Source organism: Moschus berezovskii, chromosome 14, assembly GCF_049115385.1.
Source record: "Moschus berezovskii isolate FMDL1 chromosome 14, NW_MosBer_1.0, whole genome shotgun sequence".
In the NCBI taxonomy this organism is placed as follows: domain Eukaryota; kingdom Metazoa; phylum Chordata; class Mammalia; order Artiodactyla; family Moschidae; genus Moschus; species Moschus berezovskii.
Window position 1 is genome coordinate 80,723,659 of NC_142473.1, and position 11,871 is coordinate 80,735,529.

Consider the following 11,871-nt stretch of genomic DNA (forward strand, 5'->3'; position numbering starts at 1 on the left):
GGAGGAGAGAGAGGGCTGGAGGGAACGATGGCTTTCGGGGGTTTGGGGGCTTGGCGGAGAGTGCCCCCCAGAGCTCATGGAGGAAGAACAGTTATGAAAATTTCTTCCAGGGGCCCCTACTGAACCCTGGAAGGGTGCCCCCGATCAAGTCCACTGAGCCCTTCAGTCCTGTTTCTCCAGGGGCCAGACCAGGGGTGGGGAAGGAACCCGGGGGACAATAGGACTGATACCCCCCATCTCAGTTTCCCCCAGGTCAAGATCTTTGGGTCCAGCCCACTGCCAATCCGGAAGGTTCAAGCTGTTGAGAGAAGAGAGGTGGGGGGTCTCTTGCCCTCCTCACCAGCCGTGCCCCACCCCCCACTGTCAAGGAAGACTGTTGGGGTCAAATCCACCCCACCCCGGGGTTTCTCCCTGGTGACCCACTGGAGCGTCCCTCACACTGCAGAGGCCAGCGCCAATACCCCTCGCAGTCCCACCCTCACTACCTGTGACCTGGGACAAGCCCCCTCCTTGGGGAGGGGGACAACGCCACAGAAGGATGGAACCACTCAGCTCAGCCTCGGGTGGGAGGTGGCCGGACTCCAGTTCCTGAGTGAACCCCTGATCTCCCCACTCGCCCATCCTGAATGTGCCCCGGGTGTCCTATAAAGGGTGTGTTCAGAGCCCACTCTGCCTGGCTTCCCCCACACCCACCCAACCAGAGCCTGGCTGAGTAGCTGCAGCAAGGGGAGTCTCTGCCCCTGGAGTGGGATTTAGGAGGAGGGGCAGAGCCTACATGCGGGGGTGTTGGGGGCAGAAAGCACCGGTTACAGCAGAATAGGGGTCCCTCCCTTTCCATTCCCTTCCTGAGCCTTCTTTCCCAACCATTGGCCCTCTTACTCCTCCCAAAGGAGGCTCTGCTCCCCTCCAGATGTCCCTTCTTTCAGCCACACCGGCCAGTCACAGTGGGGCAAGGTGCCCATGTGGGCCAGTGCCCCCCAGGTCCCTGAGGCCGGACCACAGAGCTGGTTCAGGCCGTCCGGCTCAGTCACCTCCTGGGGCTGATCCTCCTCAGCCTGAGCAGAGACCTGGTCTCGGAATCCAGCCAGAGCCTCTTCTGAGCCTCACGGGGTCTCGGGGACCTCAGTTCTCTTTGGAGAGTGTGAACACTGAGAAGTGCCTCCAAATCCCTCCTGGACATCAGCCGAGCCACGTGGTCGCCCGCACACGCAGCAGCACCTCCAGCGGCACCCCTGCCTGCCTACCTGGCGGTGCCGATGTTCCGGTGCTGGCAGAGCAGCAGGTGCCGGAAGGTCTTTTTGAAGGTGGCGTTGCAGAGGGCGTAGCAGGCCGGGTTGACGGTGCTGTTGACGTAACAGAGCCAGTAGCCGATGGACCACACCGTCTCGGGGATGCAGCTCCGGCAGAAGGTGTTCACCAGGACCATGACGTTGTAGGGCGTCCAGGTGAGGATGAAGGCCAGCAGGATGGCGAAGATGGTCCGAGTCACCTTGCGCTCCCGGGCCGCCATCTGCCGCTTCTTCCGCACCTGGCTGCGGGCGATGCTGGCGAACTTACGGGCCACGTTGGCCGCCGGGCGCGCGCCAGCCGGCGTGGCGGGCACCACCTCAACGGCGGTCACGCACGCGCTGCCCGTCTGCTTCGTCACGATCTGGATCTTGGACCACTTGGAGGCCGGGTTGAGGGTCCGTGGCTGGAGGCGCGGCGCGGGCGCGGCGGGCGCGGCGGCCTCCGTGGTGGACAGCTCTGTGGCCGGGCGCTCCTTGGTGTTCTGGGTGGCGCTGCCCGAGCTGGACTCGTTGGAGGTGTCCTTGTCGGCCACGGGGCGCGGCGGCGGCGGCAGCGCGGGCGGAGGGGCCTCCTCCAGCTTCCCGTTGCGCAGCTCGCCCCGCGCCGCGGCGCCTCCCGGGGGCGGCGGCTTCGTGGCGCTCTGCTTCATCAGCGGGCTCCTGAGGAAGGCCAGCGTCTTGGCCTTCTTCTCCTTCGGGCCTTCGGGCCGGTGCTTGTGAACTCGGCTGCGACTGGCCAGGGAGATGTGGACGTAGAGCACCGTCATGATGACCACGGGCAGGTAGAAGGCGGCGATGGCCGTGCCGAAGGTCACCGCGGGGTTGGACAGGAACTGGATGAAGCACTGGTTGTCGGGCACCGTCCGCTTGCCCACCACAAACTGCCAGAACAAGATGGCGGGCGCCCAGAGCACGAAGGACAGGACCCAGGCGGCGGCGATCATCAGGCCTGCCATCTTGGTAGTGCGCCGGGCCGGGTAGGTGAGGGGCTTAGTGACGCAGAAGTACCGGTCAAAGCTGATGATGAGCAGGTTCATGACAGAGGCGTTGCTCACCACGTAGTCCAGGGCCAGCCACAGGTCGCAGACCACAGCGCCCAGGGGCCAGTAGCCCTTGATGATGTATACGGTGTAGAGGTTCATGGAGAAAGCGCCGATGATGAGATCGGCACAGGCCAGGCTGAAGAGGAAGTAGTTGTTGACCGTCTGCAGCTGCCTGTTGACCTTGATGGACAGCATCACCAGGATGTTGCCCACGACCGTCACCAGGCTCAGGGAGCCCGTCACCGTGGCGATGAACACCATCTCCACCGTCTCATAGCGGTTGTGGGTCGACGTGACCAGGCGCACAGACTGGTTGCCCGAGCTGCCGTTGATCGGGGTGAAGTTCGCCATTATGGTTAGCGGCAGAGGGCGGACAGTGTCTGGAACAAGAGAGGAAGGGGGTGAGCTATTGACGCGCGTGAGAGGCATGAGGTGGGGTGCCCCGGAGTCAGGGTGACAGAGGAGCAACATCATCCCGCAGAAGCTTAGAGAACCGGGTCCCGTCACTTCCTCCTGTCTCCGCTCACGTGGCATTTACTGGTTGCCTACTCTGTGCAAGGGGACGACAGAGGATGAGATGGCTGGATGGCATCATCGACTCAACGGACATGAGTTTGGGTAAACTCCGGGAGTTGGTGGTGGACAGGGAGGCCTGGCGTGCTGCAGCCCATGGGGTTGCAAAGAGTCGGACACGACTGAGCGACTGAACTGAACTGAACTCTGTGCAAGGGCTGGGGTTACAGACATGAAGGAGACACACGCAGCCCCCCACTCTCACGGAGCTCACATCCCGATCAGGGGAGACACACAAACACAAGAGCAACGAAAAAGCGCTAGAACAAAAACAAGGGCAGGTGACAGAGAATGAGTCAGAGAGGGGATGGGCAGTCAGAGCTGCAGAGAGGGGCCTCGGCGAGGGCGAGGGCAGAGCTGAGGCCCGGAGGCGCCTGCGCTGCATGGACAGGAGGCCAGTGTGGGGGGAGGGGTGGGGGCAAGGGTGGTCCCGGACAGCAGCACGTGGCTCAGGTCAGAGGTGTCCCTGCATTGACCCTCTGTATCACTTATTTTTCTTTTTTAGATTTTTAAATATTTTTTTAATTAGAGGATAATCACACTATTGTGCTGGTTTCTTGCTATCTACCAACATGAATCAGCATTAGGTACATTTTGTCCCCTCCCTCTTGAACCTGGTCACTTCTTAACCAAACGTTGCAGCGGGACTTGCCCACTAATCCCTACGGAAGGCACTGGGGACAAAGGCAAGAATATATACTACCAGTGAACGTGCATTGTCTCCCAAGCACTTTCTATGCTTTTTGTAAGTATTCATTCATTTCATCCTCACAACAAACCTAGGAAGTAGATGCTGTTATTTATTTATCGGTCGTGGGGTGCAGCATGTGGGATCTTAGTTCCCTGACTAGGGATCAAACCCGCGCCCCTGCAGTGGAAGCACGGAGTCTTAACTGCTGGACGGCCAGAGACATCTCAGATATTGTTATTCTGACTAACAGATGAAGAATCCGAGACCATAACCTGCCCAAGGTTCCATAGCTCCTGCAGCTCATGTTGTTGTCCCAGAGCTAAGGGATCTGGCAGAGGGAGGCCCAAAGAGCCACAGGAGCCAGTGGTCCCAGAGGTGACCTGACCTGATCACGGAACAGGTGGCATGGAACCGGAAATTCAATGAGGAGGGGACAGTGCCACTGTGGCAGCCCCTCCCGGAACCCTCCCCCAGCTCCAGGGTGTGGGGGTGCAGCGCAAGGGTAGCTGGGGTCTGTCTGTGAAGAATCAGAAGCCGAAAGGGCCCATCCACTGAGGGGAGACTCCCAGGGCTTCCTGGGGGCCAGTGCCCAATGGGAACCCGAAGGGGGAGCGAGTAGCCCAGAGGGGCTGCGGCAGGGGCGCCCGTGGCCAGCCTCGCCTGCCAGGGCGCAGCAGTCGCCCTCGCCGGAGGCCCCGAGCACGGACTTGTCCCTGAAGCCTCTTCATGTCCCGCACCGCCTCTCCCTCCATGTGAGGGAGGCCCACGCCTGGCGCGCTGTGCCAGGGCAGCCATTCAGCCCAGCCTCCTTCACACCCGCCAACACGCACACTGTTACACACGCACACGGGCCCATCACAGCTCTGCCAGCCCCGCAGCTCCCTGGCGTATCTGCGTAGTTCTGTGCGTCTGTGAGAGAGAGAAACAGAGGTGGAGGCAGCGGGGTGTGGAGGAAGGAGCCCCGCAGCCAGGCTCCCAGGGTCTTAGCTGGGCGCCCATGCACAAGCCACCTCTCACCTCCCTGCCCCTCCCGGTCTCCTTTGCAAAGTAGAGAGAGGCTGCCTGTCCTGGGACAGCCTCCCTCCCGGCAGCAATGTGGGTCAGCACCTCAACTGCCTCTCCAGTTCAAACGTGCACTGGAGGCTGGAGCCAGGTACCAGGATGAGCACCCCACAGCCGGGGTGCCCCCCCAAGCCCATCTTCAGTCAGTCACCATCACAGCCCCAGCCTCCTGGCCTGGCAGTTTCAATCCTCACAACCAAGTTCTTAGTTCACAGTAGAGGCTCAGAGCAGGGGGGTGCCACTCCTAAGGTGGCAGAAGACTCAAGGGCAAAGACCAAGTACCATGCTCACAGACTCCAAAATAGAAGCTCAGGCACCACCTTCTGGGTGAGACAGGAGGCAGGGGCACCCAGCCTGGGGAGGCTGCCTTCTATAGGCACGTGCCGTTTGGCTGGCGAGGGTTGGGCAGGAATGGTTCGTCCGCCAGCCCCAAGGAAACCCTTGCCTTAGACCCCCCCAGGCTCCCACCAGGGTCTGAACACAGGCCAGTGAGATCGGAATGGAGCTGGAGGTACCAAATAGGAAACACATAATAGCTCTTGTTTATCGAGTGTGAACTATGAGTCAGGGATCCCTCTGAGCTTTTTATATAGATTATCGGGTTTAATCCTCACAGCAGCCAAAAAAGGCAGGTGCTATAAGTGTCTTTAGCTTACTGAGGTATCTTCTTACACGCGAGGATAATGTGAATTAACTTGCTTAAAGTCACCCAGTGTGTAAGGAGGGGCGGGGAAAGAATTGGAGCCCGGGAGCTACCTTAACCCCAAGGTGCCACCACAGCATCTTGTTTTCCTGCCTCTACTCCACCCTGCCTAGGGTCGCTCAGTGGTTAAAAGCATCTTCCTGCAACATAGGAGACACCAGAGACAGGAGTTTGATACCAAGGTTGGGAAGATCCCCTGGAGAAGGAAAAACAACCCACTCCAGTATTCTTACATGGAGAATCCCGAGGGACAGAGGAGCCTGGCGGACTACAGTCCACGGGGTCACAGAGTCAGACAGGACTGAGCACACGGCACGGGGGTAGATCAGGGGAGGCCTGAGTGTAGGGTCTCTTCTCATTCCCTGTGGGCTCCCTCTCTTAGTTTTCCCAGAAAAAAACAGATCTCTTGTCTCCATCTGAACAGCTTGTCTCCAATCAGGTGGCCAAGGGTTTATTCGCCCTGGACCTGCTTGGGGAAGCGGCCAGCTGCAGATAGGTCTAGGCAAATACTTTCCCCTCTTCCCGCCCCAAGCATCTTTCAGGGGGTCACCCCCAGACATTCCAACTGCAGCCCCTGATGGGGTGCTTCTCTGGGATCCAGGCCCGCGGGAACCTGGGGAGGGGAGCAGCCACTGCCTGGGGATGCGCGCACCGCTAGATGGCAATGTCGGTCCCTGGGTGCAGCGCCGGACCTAGAGCAGGTGGCCGCTATTCGCCCACCGCCCCCAAACTCCAAGAGCGACTGGGAACGCAGGGGAGTTCCCAGGTAGGACCTCACAGGGGAGGGACCAGGGGCCCCCTCGCCAGGTCCCGCCCCGGAGCTGCCTTGGGCTCCTCCAGGGGTTCCACAGTGGGAAAGTTATGGGCACCCGGTTCCATCCGGCACACTGCGAGGCACGGGTGGGCGGGAAGGCGAGTGCGAGTCCTGTCTGTGTGTGATCACCGGGGAGCGCGAGGAGAAGCTAGTCGCTGTCTGCATGTGCTGTGTGCGCGCGCTGAGCCACGCCTGGATACCAGTGCGCCCGTGTGTGCGTGAGCATGCTCGCGCCGTGTGGACACGTGCATGTGCGTGTCTGTGTGTGCCTGGAGTGCTGCGGCCTGGGGATGCACACGGTTCGGGTGTGCCTGCATCTGTGAGCCTGTGTACAGGAGCAAATGCCGGACCCACCGTGCGTCCTGTGGGTCCCGCGGGTCCCGCCCCTGCCCGGAGGCTCAGCCCATACTTCGGCTGTCTGAGTACCAAGGTCGGCCAAGAACCCTGGAGTAGATCGCTCCCCGCCTGTGTATGGGGAAGCGATCCCCCACCTGCACCGCAAGACGGGACTACAATCTGAGTTGCCAGGGAGACCCCAGACGTGGGGGCATCGTCTTAGCCCAGCGCCCCGCGGTGTCTGCGTCCCCAACGTTGAGGTGCCGGGTCCGCGACTGGGACGGACTTTTGTCGAGGGGCTACTGTTAGTCTCTCACCCCGACTTGCGGGACACTAGGCTCTGCTCAGTGTGCCCACTGCGTAGATATCGCCAAAGGGAGCCCAGTGTGCGGGGCGGAAGGGTGCGAGAAGCATCTCCATAACTGGGAGGCCCGGCCGGGGCTTGTGTAAGGCGTGTGTAAGACTCTTTCCCATCTCACACTCCTAACCCCGAACCCCGCTAAAGAGGCACCGCCCGGCTCCAGCGGCTGGAGAGGGCACCCGGCCTCTCGAGTCCTGGACTGGGGTGGGCCTAGTTGGGAATTATTACTGGGCCCAACTGGAGACCACGTCTCCCCGACTCCCTGGTGGTCGAAGGGGCCCTGGCTCCCCGGTGCTCCACCCTCCCCCAACTCCCTGGAGAGCAGTTCCTGCAGCCTCTGGGCGTGGGCACCTTGCTTTCCTGGGTCCTGGAGCCCCCCTTTCCCAGGCGCGGTGGGCTTGCGTTCCCTGTACGCCAGGGCGGGGGGCGGTGGTGGTGAAGGAGCGGGTGGGGGGTGAGTCCTAGATTCCTCGGCGTTCGTGCTAGGGCTCCAGGAAGGCTGTGGTCTCTGCTGTGTCCCTGGGGCAGGAGAGGAAACTCAGGAGTTGCGGGGAGGGAGAAGGGGCGCAGGGGATTTGGCACCGACATTGCGCGTGACACTTCCGCCATGGGGCTACCTCCCAGTTTCCGAGCCTGGGCGACAAAGGAGGGGAGTCTTGCAGGGGGGAGGGGCGCCAGGAGAGGGCAGGGGTGTTTCCCGTCAGAGTTCAAGGTCGCTGATGGAGGACTCGGTGGACTGGAGTGGGCTGGCGGCGCCGGGGTGGCGAGGAGACGGGCGGGAAAAAGCCTCTTTGGGGCTCCAGCGCCCGGCGCCCCGAAGAGCTGCCAGTGCAGGATGAAGTGCGGGGTCCCGCCCCCGACGGCTGCCCCGGGCTCCTGAGGGGCTGCGGGCGGGCACACACACCATCACCGCCGCCGCCGCAGCCCGACCTACTGCCTGTCCGTTCCTCCGGAGGCGCACCTGGAGAAGCCTCCGAGCCACACTCCAGGCCTTTCTTCCAGCGGGCCCCTCACCCCCAGGCCCTCTGCAGCTCCCAGCGCCGGGCTCGCCCCCCAAGAAGCCTGGGGCGCTGTCCTAGTCGGGCCCGCCTCGGGGAGCCTCCGAGGGTCCGGGAGCCAGGCGTCCCTCTCTGCCCACCGAGTCCCCCGCCCCCGCCAGCCGCGGAGTCACTTACCAGACACCTCCACCCCGTTCCCCTCGCACCTGACAGACGGCGGGACTGGGGGGTGGCCCCGCGGGCCGGCGGGCGGGGCGCGCGGCCGGGCCGCGGGCCGGGGGCGGGGACGGGGTGCGGAGGGGCGGCCCCTGCTCCGCCCGCAGCTCCCGGCGCTGTGGCTGAGACTCGCGCTCACGCTCGCACTTTTCCCCGAGCCGCGTGATGTCACGGGGAAGCAGCCAATCCTGGCGGGGCCGCGCCGCCCGCCCCGGGCCGGCCACCCAACGGGGACGCGCGGGGGGCACCACCCGGGCGTCGGGGACCCCTGCTACGCGCGCCCCTCCCTGCAGCCGGCCGGCGGCTCTCCACTCGGGCACTGTGAGGGGGCACCGCCCGCGGTCCCCAGCGCGGCTTAACGGGGAGCGCTGCCCTCCCGGGAGCCTGGGGGTGGGATGGGGTGGGGTGGGGTGTCCGCGTTGTCATGGGGACGCGGCGCCCCCTCGCGGGCTGGGAAGGGAGCTGGCAGCCCCGTCTGGCTGCGCTCCCGCCCCCACTCTGACCAAGCACCGGGGACGGGTAGGGGGTCTTGTGCCCCGCCCGGATCTCTCTCCTCACACTGCCCGGCTCGCAGCTGGACCACGGGGCGCGAGTGTTTGACCCTAACAGGAGGTTATGGGTGGGTGGGTGGGGTGGGCTCTCTGCCGTCCGGGTTCTGTCGGGGCAAAGAGCCGAGGGCCGGCAGTTTCGAGCCTCGAGACGGAGTATTGGCCGCTGGGCAGCCAGGGAAGAGGGGGCGCCGTCGGGGCCTGGAAAGGCGCTGGAGAGAGAAGCTAGGCGACGGTCCCTAGGGAGAGAGGAGCTGGCTCATCGCACGCAACCCCGCCCGACCCCCATTTCTGCCGCCCGGCTCCCTGCTCCCGCACTCCAAGCCGGGGAGCGGGTGCGCGCCCTTTCTCCAGCCCCGGGGATAGGACGCGGCGCCCATCCGGCCTGGAGGGCAAGCTCTCCGATGCCTGTGAGGGAAATCCGAGTGCCCAAGGTCACCTGGGGTGGAACCCGGAACGAGACCCTCGAGGGAGAGAGCTGCTGGTCTCTTGAGGTGTCCGGGAGCCGCGCGGGCCGAAGCCCTGGGGCTCGGGGCCTTGCGTGCTCCGAGCTGGAGGGCCTGTTGAGACGCTCGAGGGATGAGCGCTGGGAGGTTTCAGCACCTCGGAGAGCGCCACCTCGGCGGCTCCGCTCCGCCTGCAGGCACCAGCGTTCCTGCCTCCCGCGAGACCGCCCTTCCTGCGGCCGGCCAAGGTCCGACTCGCACCCCCCCCGCCCCCCCACAATGCCCGGGCCCCGGGGCTTGTCACCCCAAACTCTCTGAGCGCGAAGATCCGATTAAACCTTAAGACGGATCGTTTCTTTTCTTGAAAAAACAATTCAAGTCCCGTCCCTCCTCCACGGGTTGGGCAGGGGGCTGTGTGTGCTGGGCGCGGGGAGGTGGAGGGCGTACCGCAGCGGAGGAGGCAGCAGGAGCTGCCAGAAAAGGGGCGGAAACTCAGGCAGGAGCCAGCCCCGTGGTGTTCTTCGTGTGGAGCCCTCTGTGTGAACCCTGAGGGCTGCAGCTGGCAGTCTGAGCCATCGCCTTTTACAAGAACGACCTGGTCTCCCATGATTCCCATAACCGAAGAGTGGAAAAGGCCCTGCTGTTCTTGCCCGCACTTCACAGAAGAGGAAACAGGCTTGGTTGGTTCATGTGACAATTAGATGACGGTCTGCACTGGTTTCCCTTTTCCATATCCCTCCTAGGGCCCGGGAGAGGGTAGTCCTTCTTAGGAGGGTGAAAGTGTGTGCTTGCACGCACATACAGGTTGGGATGAACTGTCAGATGAGGAAACAAGCAAGGCCACTGGACCCCGCAGAAACTAGAAAAGTCTCCTCCAACAACTCACATGGATTCCTCCAGAAACTGTTGGGCAAATCTGCCCCCGTTTTTCCAAAATGCCTATGGTGGGGTAGGTAGGGCCTTGGGTATCCCCCAATTCCACATCCCACAGCGAACTGTGGAGAGCAGAGTCAGGAACCAGGGGACCTGGTTTAGTCTTTACTCTCTACCTTTGATCCAGCTGGGTTCATAGGCATATTGAAAGTCGCTCAGTCGTGACCGAGTCTTGGCGACCCTGTGGACTATTCAGTCCATGGAATTCTCCAGGCCAGAATACTGGAGTGGGTAGCCTTTGCCTTCTCCAGGGGATCTTCCCAACCCGGGGATTGAACCCAGGTCTCCTGCACTGCAGGCGGATTCTTTACCAGCTGAGCCATGAGGGAAGCCCATCTTGGGTCCACAGAACTGCTGGTAACCTGCCTCATCTCCAGTTGCGATTGCTGAGCTCTGCCCCACTGACCCTGCAACCTTATTACGATAAGCAAGGGGGCCCATGGAAGGTCTACCTATGCAGACAAGGGCTTTCTAAGGAAAGGGGATGGTGTGGGGATGGGAGCTGTTGACAGGGGCCTCCAACAGGTAGGGGCTGGGTTCATGCTTTGCCAGTAAGGACAGAGGCAAGGCTAGGCAGGACTGAATTTAGGTCACTTCATCCACAAGGCCTCCTCATACCCCTTTCCCCCCAAAGTAACAGAGCACATCAGGGTCCCATCTGGGTTCAGACCCTGGCTCCACCAGTGAGCTGTGTGGTCTGGGTGTGTCCACCACAGAGGGTTTGTGGTAAGGTCTGGGATGATAAATACTGAATCCTCCGCATAGGCTTTACAACCAACAAATTCAGAAACCCCCTCACGATGAAACTGTTCCTCCCTCTGAGGGGAGGACTGGGTGGAGGGCAGGCACTGCAGGGGGCGCCCTTCTCCTTCCATCCTTCAACGAGTAGCTCAAATCTCACCTCTTCAAGGAGGCCTCCTCTTACCACTCCAGTGCTCTCAGAGCTGGAAGCAACTTTAGGAGGCTGCAGAGAACAAGCCCTACCTCCTATCCGGAAAAAGTGAAGCAAGAGAAAAGACAAGTGGCCTGCCCAAGGTCACACAGCCAGTTGATGTGCCTCCTAGTCCAGAGGGTGCTATAATAGTTTAAATAAAATTCTAGTGTTCCTCACCATATAAGTCTTCACATGGTTTCATATCATTTGCTTTAACCTTGTGGTTCTCTCTCTGCTGGGGCAGAGCAGACTTCTGTATGCCCCACAGTGTCTGGGACAGAGTTGAACACACAAGTTACTCGAGAAGTACTTGCTGCTGCAAAAAGCCCTGGGGTGGCTCTGATCTCCGTGCCCCAACTGTGAGAGAGGGGACAAGAATCCCTCCGCTAACTAAAACTCAATGGCCAAGACCCATGACCACAGCAGACCCCTGGGCCACTGCCCTGACACAAAGCGAAGGGAAACCCAAGCCCCCAGCGCATGGTATTTTGGGGGGTGCCTGTAGGTAAGGCCCAGCTCCCTGCTGGCCACCCCACGCACCCGTGACACATGCTTTCCAGGACTGCAGGGGAGCCAGTTTTCTGGTCAGTGATTTCTTCACTCCGGGCCCATCATCCTGAGTAGGAAGCACCCAAGATGAGTGACCTCCCACCATTCTTACCCACCTGTTACCGTGAAGGCTGCCCCAAACCTCAGCAGGCCCCTGGAAGCACGCAGGGACATGGACACACACAGCACAAAGCAGAGGTGGCAGCCCTTACCTGAGTGGCTTCTGCCGAGGTATCACGGGCCTCCCCGCCAAGGACAGCAGCACCAGAGGCAGGGCTCAGGAGCACCGGCGCGGCTCCGCTGCACGGCCCCCGCCCCCACTGCTACCCCTCCCTCACCCCCCGTGGAAACAGACAGAGAGGAGGCCGGTGAGGG

The 11,871-nt window shown here is 61.9% G+C and overlaps 1 protein-coding gene across 1 annotated transcript; it reads right to left on the bottom strand.

Annotated features, from left to right (window-relative positions):
* Positions 1–64: 64 nt before the first annotated feature.
* CHRM4 (cholinergic receptor muscarinic 4) lies at positions 65–8,181 on the bottom strand. Its single transcript, XM_055422713.2, has 2 exons — positions 8,048–8,181; positions 65–2,712 (listed from the first exon to the last, which is right to left on the bottom strand). The coding sequence occupies exon 2, from the start codon at positions 2,681–2,683 to the stop codon at positions 1,241–1,243; it is 1,443 nt and encodes a 480-aa protein (XP_055278688.2). The 5' UTR covers positions 2,684–2,712; positions 8,048–8,181; the 3' UTR covers positions 65–1,240.
* Between the last annotated feature and the right edge of the window lie 3,690 nt (positions 8,182–11,871).